Raw genomic sequence first — 10,828 nt, forward strand, 5'->3', positions numbered from 1 at the left:
AGTTTTGTCTTTTTCTTTTCTTTTTTGTCTTGACCCATTTCTGAGCACTGAGGTGGCTCTATTCTCCGTCTTTTCAGGTGTGTGGTAAAGATCACTGGGGAGATGGTGCTGTCTTTCCCTGCGGGCATCACCAGGCACTTTGCTAGCCACCCGTCTGCCCCTGTGCTCACCTTCAGCATCAGCAACTACAGCCGGCTTGAGCAGGTCCTCCCCAATCCACAGCTACTGTGCTGGTAAGGCTTACTATACCGTACACTGACTCACTCATTTGTTTTGGGGCAAGGATTATTAAAAATGTTGATTTTTTTTTGCATGGATTGTGGCCAATTAAAAAATGCCCACGTCATGTATTTCTTTCCAGTGACACCACCATGTCCAATGTGGACACCAAGGAATTCTGGGTAAATATGCCAAACCTGATGAGCCACCTGAGGAGAGTGGCTGACCAGAAGCCTCAAGCAACCTACTACAATGTGGACATGATCAAATATCAGGTGAGACCATCTGCATAGTACATATCATGATATATTATTACATATACTGTATATAGTCACAATTACATATAATTGTTAAACAAATGCAAAATACTGTGTGTGTGAGTTTCTGTCTCAGGTGGCAGCCGATGGGATCCAGTCGACTCCCCTGAACCTGGCAGTGAGTTGGCGTGGCGACGCCACCAGCACGGATCTCAGGATAGACTACAAATACAACATGGAGGCCATGGCCTCCCCCTCACCCCTCCACAACATCCACTTCCTGGTCCCTGTGGATGGGGCGTGCACAAGCTTCAAGCCATGATCCCCACTGCTACCTGGTAAGGATGCTGAACTGCTGACCTGAAATTCTTTTAAAATGTATTTCATCTTAGAATTGTTATTTACATTTTTATTTGATTTTATTCAGGTTAATGTACTTGAAATAATAATGGCAAGTAGGCAACTATAACTATTTTGTTTTCTCTCTAAGGAAACCAGAGCAGCAGAAAATTCTATGGAAGATACCAAGCCTTTCCCAGAGGTCTGAAAATGGAGGTAGGTGATCTTCCTTTCTCTCTTTCTCATCCTCTTCCTCCTCTTTCACTTTTCCTGTCTTCCTCCTCTTCCTTATCGTCTTTGTTTTCATCTGCCTACAACTTTATCTTCATAATCTGAATTATACTCTTCGTCGTCACCACCATCATCATCCTCTTTCCTATAGGAGTGGGGGCTCTACTGGGTAGGTTCCAGTTGACAGAGGGTCCCAGTAAGCCGTCCCAGTTGGCGGTGCATTTCACCAGCGAGGGCAGCACTCTGTCAGGCTGTGACATCCAGCTGGTGGGGACTGGCTACAGGCTCTCGCTGGTCAAAAAGAGATTTGCAGCAGGTCAGTGTCTGTGTGTGAGGGAAGCATGAAAATACTGGCCTGATCCCAGATCTGTTTGTGCTGTCTTGTCATCTCCCATGGTCATTGTCACACATTTTGGGATGCCAATCTTGGGCCCTTATTTGAAACTGAATTGAAATGATACCGTTCCTAATCCTGAATGTGACATTGTTGCCTGACCATGCAAACCAGGCAAGACAACACTTTGGCAATAGTTGAAATTCCCTTGATTGAATACTCTGTGTTTCTTTACAGGGAAATATCTGGCGGACAACTAGTCACCACTGTTGTAAAATGACACCCTTTCACCCATACAATGGCGTTTGATTGTGAGGATGGTGAGAGTCTACTATGGATTCCTCATTCAAGCTACCAACTGAAAAAACAACTGAAACCTTACACTTGAGCAGGGAAGGGTGGACGATGGGATAGAAGCAACAACAGGATGTGATGTAATTCACAAAGTTGACTGGAGTATCACTTTGTTTTAACACGCTCAATACAGTAGTCTCACTGTTGGGGTTTATGCAAGTAGTACAGCCCTTTTCCGTTCTGTGCACCTTGAGGGTTGTCGAGGCAAAGATAATGAATTCAACACTTACTTTTATCAAAGTAATTTATCATTGGCACCGCATACAGTAATCCAGTTTTATTTGTGAGAAGAAACATGTGAATGGGTGATGGTGGAAGATTCACTGGACAGATTTATGTGAAAGATAGATACTGTTAAGATTCATTGATAATTCAATAGATTATGAAAATAACTCCATTCGCTATGATGACATTTAGAATTGTATTATTTTATGCTTTTTCTTTTTTCATTTCTCGGGTTGGTAAAACTAATATTGTACCAGCTGGTACTGAACCAGCAGGTTGAGGCCCACAACTTGGAGTCAACGTGGAAACAACATTATGTATGTGGTGGTTGTGTGTTTGCTGGGAGGTCAAGTGGTTAATGTAATGGTACACATTGTTTACCTGATTTGTGGATGACAAAAACAAAGCAGGCTGCCTTACAGGCTTGGATAGTAGAGTTGCCTTGGACCAGAGAAATGACTGATCTGTTTGTCCCTTAGAGTTGTGTCCATCTCCAGGAGGCCTAACCAAGCAAAACTGGTTGAAATGACATCATTACAATGAGAAACTGTTTGAAATTACGCCGAAACTGGTTGAAATTCGTTCTTTAATGGCGTCAATTCAACCAGTTTGAACCAGTTTGGCCTCACTGAGAAGTATAACCGAAGAACATCAACGAAGATGGAAAAAGTGCTACAATAATTATTTATCCAAAATAGAATACTAATGTACGTATATGTAATGGAAGCCCCTAATGTTATGTTTCTTTTGTTATTTTCCACCGTGTGGAGTAAATAGGTGTTTTATCATTTTCCAATAGCAATATATTGAAAATCAATTTGTAAAAAAGTGTAAATATGAAAGATGTTTCCCTTTGGACATATGGATGTTTCTGTGTATTGTCAAATAAGAGTTATGCTATACGGTGGTGTTAGCCTTCAGAATACATAACCATTTCAAAAATGCATCATTTCAAGTTTCATTTCGAAAAAACATGGATTTCTTGTAATATACTGTGACTGTCCATGGTTTTAAAAAAAACGAACAAAAAAAACTCCAAAGGTACAGCATGAAATCTGCGTTACTCAAAAAGTTGTTTTTGGTTCCATTTTATTTCAAGACATTAAGTACGCACAGCAGCACACAATGTGGAGTTGAAGAAAAAAGATCCATCAAGAGTCGCCTCCTTATCCGACGCTATTCCAACCTAGCCTGGTTAAACCAAACAGTAGTGAACGTAGCATTCAGTCTCGTTTAACCAGGCTAATTCAGACCTACGCCTTTTATATAGTAAGTGTACTATGTGATTGCCTTCACTGTAACTTTTAGTCACTTCATCGTGTTTGACCGTTCACCTAAAGCTTTGACCTTTGGCATGAATTCCAACAACATTGTCACACTTCCATGATATATTGCAGTTAATGTCCTCTTGTGTTTTCTCCTGATTACAGTACATGGGATTTTAAAGGTGAACAACAGGGGGAACAGTCATTGATCATATCAATCAAAATCATTTTGGTTTATTACAAGAATTCAGGGAGAACATCTCCCGAGCAGAAGCCAAGAGACATTTCTAATTCCCCTTCTCCAAGCAGACCCTTAAATTAGAATCTGGTAGCACCGATGTTCTCTAAACAACAGCCAGAGGCTTCTACAAAGTCACGACAAAGGACCGTGACTTTTGCCAGCTGCTACAAAATCACACAATGTTCATCATTTCGTCAATATAATAGCTGTCTCCTCGGCTCCGTGTACCTCCAGTCTGACATCAATCATTATCAACAATATGACTTTCATACATAACATACAGCATCCAGTCTAGTGACCATCAACCTGTGATACAAACGAGTGTCACAAATAGAATACTTGAAATCATGTGTATTACATAAAAAGGCAACATATAAATATGCTAAGAATTGTGTTAATTACTCTTAACTGAATATTAACTTTACACCAACAACAAATTATTTTGCATAACTATAATTGTTATGCTCCTGCCCATCTCAAGGAGAAAATGTTTAGTGTATTATTTTATGCATTTTGACATCATTATAATATAATATATATTATAAAATAGCCTTACATTACCTCAGATGTTACTACTCATTTCCAAATCAATATATTCAAAAGAAGTCACAAACAATGACAAACATCACTTTTTGTCCTTGATATTATCACTAACTATGGTAGTTTTGTCCTGGTTGCAAACTTTTATTTCTTTGTTTGAGCCTTACTGGTCCTTAAAAAAGAACACACAAATATCAAACTTCTCTCCAGATATGTAGCAGTAGCAATTTATAAAGGTTTCAATAATGCTGACATGTTTTATTATTTGCCTTATTTTGGATTAGCATATTTCCAGCCAGTAAGAGACTTTCTGTATGTTTTTGTTCTATGAAATATATTTTTTTCGGTCTGTATTTTATTCACTGCATAGGACACATTTCATGTAAACATTTCATGTAAATTTCCCATCCAAAGATTTTAAGAGTGAAAATATTTAAAAAATGAATATAATGTGATAACTTTACCTGGTTTACTCGGTAATAAAGAATGGGAGAATATTGGAATTTAAAATTGTCTTTATTTTTTTATATTTACCAATATTACAGGTGAAGATGAATATACACTACTCTTTTGGATAGGTTATTGAATGTGCATTGCTGTTGCAATGTTGTTGTTGTTGGCAGATGCATTGGAGTGAAATAAGTTTTCCCCACACACCAAACTGTACACGGTCCCTTTAAAAACCTATGCATACAGTTGGTGCAGGATATCATTTACATTTAAGTCATTTAGCAGATGCTCTTATCCAGAGCGACTTACAAATTGGTGCGTTCACCTTATGACATCCAGTGGAACAGCCACTTTACAATAGTGCATCTAAATCTTTTAAGGGGGGGGGGGGGGGTGAGAAGGATTACTTTATCCTATCCTAGGTATTCCTTAAAGAAAACCCTTCCCCCAAAACTGACGGTTGACAGGAAAACAGAATGCTCTGGATGGCTACAATATTTCCTCTTTGACTCGGATTTAGTGTTGAGCTGAACAAAAATGGTACAATTTGCAATGTATTTGCAACTTTGGGGACTTGTCTGTCGCGGGCTCTACACTATGTGTTGGTCTTTGGAATTGACAAGTTGCAACCATAGACTTAGGCATTGCATCATTGTATGTGTCAATTTCCTGTCAGACCCTGATCTGTTTCACCTGTCTGTGCTTGCCTCCACCCCTCCAGGTGTCTCCAACCTTCCCCATTATCCCCAGTGTATTTATAGCTGTGTTCTGTTTGTCTGTTGCCAGTTTGGTTTGTTTTATGAAACCTACCAGCGGTTTTCCCTTTGCTCCTGGCTGTATTAGTTTCTGTTTTCTAGTTTTTCCTGCTTTTGACCATTCTGCCTACCCCGACCCTGCCTGCTGTTCTGTACCTTGCCACACCACACTGGATTATTGACCCCTGCCTGCTCTGACCCTGAGACTGCCTGCTGTTCTGGGAACCTTTTGCACCCTATCTGGATTACTGACCTCTGCCTGCCCTTGACCTGTCGTTTTGCCTGCCCCTGTACTAGTACACTTTTGTTACTTCGACACTGTCTGCATCCTGGGTCTTACCTGAAATGTGATAGTACGAACTGGCCATGACTGACCCAGCAGACTTGGACCAGCTCTGCAATGCCATCTCCTCTCAAGGAGCAGTATGCTTCAGTTTGGAGGAGTTCGTGGCGGAGGTAAAGAAAGTTTTCTATGCTCCGTTGTCCAGGAGAGAGGCTGCCTGGAAGTTACTCCAGCTTCGGCAAGACTACCGCAGTGTGGCAAACTATGCGAGGTATCTCCGCACGTTGGCAGCTGAGAGTGTCTGGAACCCAGAAGCGCTGTTCGACATGTTCCTGCACAGAGTATCGTAGGAAGTAAAGGACGAGCTTGCAGCCCGGGAACTACCAATGGATCTTGACTTGCTCATCGCCTTGACCATTCGGATCAATGAGCGACTACGGGAACGTAGGAAGGAGAGGAGATTAGTTTCACTCACCCTTACAAGAATTCCACCTTGCCTCCGAGGCATCCCGGAAGTCCCAGACGGTTCCGTTGCCGAGAGACCCCGAGGCTACCCGAGTTTCCCAGAGAGTCTCCGAAGACTGCCGATTCTCCTCTTCCCGAGCCGATGCAACAAGGCAAAGCTAGGCTGTCTCCAGCTAAACGGCTACACAGGCTTCACACTAAGAGTTGCCTGTATTGCGGGACTACTGGTCATTTTGTCTCCGCCTGTCCACTAAAAGACCAGACTCACCGGTATGAGCGAGTACTCTGGTGGGCCATATGGATCACTTTTTCTCTCCCCTTACTCACACCCCATTTCATGCCATTTTGCTGTGGGGGAACCAGTTGAAATCTTTCTGGGTACTCATCGACTCTGGCGTCGATGAGAGCTTTATGGACGCTACCCTGGCTTCCGAGCTCGACATCCCCACTCAGCCCCTCTCCATTCCCATGGACGTTAGAGCACTGGACGGGTGCTGTATAGGTCCGGGTCACCCACAATACCATCCCCATCAACCTACATGTTTCAGGGAACCACAGCGTGACAATCCAATTCCTGCTCATTAAGACTCCTCAGGTCCCCGTGGTATTGGGATTCTCCTGGCTTCAGCAACACAATCCCCTTGTGGACTGGTCTGTTGCTGACATCATGGGCTGGAGCCCATTCTGCCACACCCATTGCCTGAAGTCAGCGCAGCCTGTCCCGGGACGTCTTCCTGGGGGCTCGGAAGTTGCCCCAGACCTCTCCGCCATTCCCGAGGAAGTACCAGGACCTCCGGGAAGTGTTCAGTAAGGCCCAGACCACTTCGCATCCGCCGCACCGACCATATGACTGCAGGATTGACCTTCTCCCAGGCATCACTCTGCCCCGGGGACGACTGTACTCACTGTCGGGTCCGGAGACCAAGGCTATGGAGACCTACAGTGCCTTGCAAATGTTTTCATCCCCTTTGGCGTTTTTCCTATTTTGTTGCATTACAACCTATAATTTAAATAGATTTATATTTGGATTTCATGTAATGGACATACACGACATAGTCCAAATTGGTGAAGTGAAATTTAAAAAATAACTTGTTTCACCCCCTTTGCTATGAGTCCCCTAAATAAGATCTGATGTAACCAATTACCTTTAGAAGTCACATAATTAGATTGCACACAGGTGGACTTTATTTAACTAAGTGTCACATGACACTATTTATCTAAGTGTCACATATATACACCTGTTCTGAAAGACCCCAGAGTCTGCAACACCACTAAGCAAGGGGCACTACCAAGCAAGCGGCACCATGAAGACCAAGGAGCTCTCCAAACAGGTCATGGACAAAGTTGTGAAGAAGTACAGATCAGGGTTGGGTTATAAAAAATATATATGAAACTTTGAACATCCCGTGGAGCACCATTAAATCCATTATAGATAATGGAAAGAATATGGCACCACAACAAACCTGCCAAGAGAGGGCTGCCCACCGAAACTCACGGACCAGGCAAGGATGGCATTAATCAGAGAGGCAACAAAGAGACCAAAGATAACCCTGAAGGAGCTGCAAAGCTCCACAGCGGAGATTGGAGTATCTGTTCACAGGACCACTTTAAGTCGTACACTCTGCAGTGCTGGGCTTTACAGAAGAGTGTCCAGAAAAAAAAGCCATTGTTTAAAGAAAAAAATAAGCAAACACGTTTGGTGTTCGCCAAAAGGCATGTGGGAGACATCCAAACAAATGGAAGAAGGTACTCTGGTTAGATGAGACTAAAATTGAGCTTTTTGTCCATCAAAGAAAATGCTATGTCTGGCGCAACACCTCTCATCACCCCGAGAACACCACCCCCACAGTAAAGCATGGTGGTGGTAGCATCATACTTTGGGCATGTTTTTCATTGGCAGGGACTGGGAAACTGGTCAGAATTAAAGGATTGATGGATGGCGCTAAATACAGGGAAATTCTTTAGGGAAACCTGTTTCAGTCTTCCAGAGATTTGAGACTGGGACGGACATTCACCTTCCAGCAGGACAATGACCCTAGGCATACTGCTAAAGCAACACTCAAGTGGTTTAAGGGGAAACATTTAAATGTCTTGGAATGGTCTACTCAAAGCCCAGACCTCAAACCAATTGAGAATCTGTGGTATGACTTAAAGATTTGTCACGACTTCCACCGAAGTCGGTCCCTCTCCTTGTTCGGGCGGTGTTCGGGCGGTCGATGTCACCGACCTTCTAGCCATCACTGATCCATTTTTCATTTTCCATTGGTTTTGTCTTGTCTTCCTTCACACCTGGTTCCAATCCCATCAATTACAATGTTGTGTATTTAAAACCCTCTGTTTCCCCTCATGTCCTTGTCGGAGATTGTTTGATTGTATGTTTTGTGCAAGTCGTGTCGGTGTGCGACGGGTTTTGTACCCACTTTTATTATTTTTTGTATATTTGGGTTTTTGGACTCCGTTTATACCAAGTTCGTTCTCCTGCGCCTGACTTCCCTGCCACCAACACGCACCCATTACAAGATTGCTCTACACCAGTGGAACCCATCCAACTTGAAGGAGCTGGAGCAGTTTTGCCTTGAAGAATGGGCAAAAATCCTAGTGGCTAGATGTGCCAAGCTAATAGAGACATACCCCAAGAGACTTGCAGTTGTAATTGCTGCAAAAGGTGGCTCTACAAAGTATTTACTTTGGAAGGGTGAATAGTTATGCATGCTCAAGTTTTCTGTTGTTTTGTCTTATTTCTTGCTTGTTTCACAATAAAAAATATTTTGCATCTTCAAAGTTGTAGGCATGTTGTGTAAATCAAATGATACAACCCCCCCCTCCCTCCCTCCCAAAAAATCTAATTTAATTCTAGGTTGTAAGGTAACAAAATAGGAAAAATGCCAACGTGGGTGAATACTTTCGCAAGCCCACTGTACCTTGCCAGTTAGATCAGTCAACTAAAGAATAGCCCGTTTCTGCTTTGCTTGCTTTTACAACTTGGAGAAAAAGCACAACAGACACAGACAGCAGCTGCCTCTGTTAATCTCGCCTGTTCTGGTCCTATACCCTTGCCTTTCAGAAGCTTTGCCATCACACAGCCAGCCTGTCCACACGCTCTGTGGTGTCCATGCAGTCCTAAATCCAGCCCTCTAAATCCTGATAACAGCCTACCAAACCACTCTGAGCCATCTGCATGGTCCTAAAGCACATCGGTGCCGTGTTTCATATCACAGTGCAATAATAAAACTGGGGGGGGGACAAAAATGCAATTTTAGAATGTGTGTGGGGGGGGGGGGGGCATTAAATGATGTCAAAAGAAGACTGTAGTGCCACTTTAACCAAACTGTTAACCTTATGTTGCCTGGCTACCCAAATTCCTTGCTCTGGCCAAAGGCTATGCCACGGCCATGGACGTCAGTTTCTTCTCCTCAATGAGTCTGGACCTGAATACCTTCCCAATGATTTTAAAAATGGAAATCCATCCTAGACTGTCTGATTGAGCCCAGAAACTGATGGGTTGGGCCAGAGCCAGAACACACGTGGGTAAAGAAGCGTTTTGATCATTGACTTTTTTATACTTTTGGATAGAGCTGACACAATCGCTGATGACTGTTTTGTACAGCACCCCTCAAATGACTTCAAGTTTGCGGACGACACAACAGTGGTAGGCTTGATTACCAACAACGACGAGACGGCCTACAGGGAGGAGGTGAGGGCCCTCGGAGTGTGGTGTCAGGAAAATAACCTCACACTCAACGTCAACAAAACTAAGGAGATGATTGTGGACTTCAGGAAACAGCAGAGGGAACACCCCCCTATCCACATCGATGGAACAGTAGTGGAGAGGGTAGCAGGTTTTGAGTTCCTCGGCGTACACATCACAGACAAACTGAGTTGGTCCACTCACACTGACAGCGTCGTGAAGAAGGCGCAGCAGCGCCTCTTCGGCCTCGGGAGGCTGAAGAGGTTCGGCTTGTCACCAAAAGCACTCACGAACTTCTACAGATGCACAATCGAGAGCATCCTGGCGGGCTGTATCACCGCCTGGTGCGGCAACTGCTCCGCCCTCAACCGTAAGGCTCTCCAGAGGGTAGTGAGGTCTGCACAACGCATCACCGGGGGCAAACTACCTGCCCTCCAGGACACCTACACCACCCGATGTTACAGGAGGGCCATAAAGATCATCAAGGACATCAACCACCCGAACCACTGCCTGTTCACCCCGCTATCATCCAGAGGGCGAGGTCAGTACAGGTGCATCGAAGCTGGGACTGAGAGACTGAAAAACGGCTTCTATCTCAAGGCTATCAGACTGTTAAACAGCCACCATTGAGTGGCTGCTGCCAACACACTGTCATTGACACTGACCCAACTCCAGCCACTTTAATAATGGGAATTGATGGGAAATGATGTAAATATATCACTAGCCACTTTAAACAATGCTACCTTATATAATGTTACTTACCCTACATTATTCATCTCATATGCATACGTATATACTGTACTCTACATCATCGACTGCATCCTTATGTAATACATGTATCACTAGCCACTTTAACTATGCCACTTTGTTTACTTTGTCTACATACTCATCTCATATGTATATACTGTACTCGATACCATCTACTGTATGCTGCTCTGTACCATCACTCACTCATATATCCTTATGTACATATTCTTTATCCCCTTACACTGTGTATAAGACAGTAGTTTTAGAATTGTTAGTTAGATTACTTGTTGGTTATCACTGCATTGTCGGAACTAGAAGCACAAGCATTTCGCTACACTCGCATTAACATCTGCTAACCATGTGTATGTGACAAATAAAATTTGATTTGATTTGATTTGATGTCAGTCAGACTGAAGTATGTAGCGAACGATAGAG

The 10,828-nt window shown here is 43.3% G+C and overlaps 1 protein-coding gene across 1 annotated transcript in view; it reads left to right on the plus strand.

Annotated features, from left to right (window-relative positions):
• Positions 1-4,515, plus strand: part of LOC115114802 (SH3-containing GRB2-like protein 3-interacting protein 1) — a 35,900-nt gene extending 31,385 nt beyond the window's left edge. Inside the window, 7 exon segments of the mRNA XM_065013279.1 lie at positions 78-233; positions 362-494; positions 613-769; positions 772-814; positions 967-1,031; positions 1,198-1,362; positions 1,618-4,515. Of these exon segments, the coding sequence (XP_064869351.1) occupies positions 78-233; positions 362-494; positions 613-769; positions 772-814; positions 967-1,031; positions 1,198-1,362; positions 1,618-1,640 (742 nt within the window). The 3' untranslated portion in view covers positions 1,641-4,515.
• Positions 4,516-10,828: the final 6,313 nt, after the last annotated feature.

Source organism: Oncorhynchus nerka, linkage group LG9b, assembly GCF_034236695.1.
Source record: "Oncorhynchus nerka isolate Pitt River linkage group LG9b, Oner_Uvic_2.0, whole genome shotgun sequence".
Taxonomy (NCBI): domain Eukaryota; kingdom Metazoa; phylum Chordata; class Actinopteri; order Salmoniformes; family Salmonidae; genus Oncorhynchus; species Oncorhynchus nerka.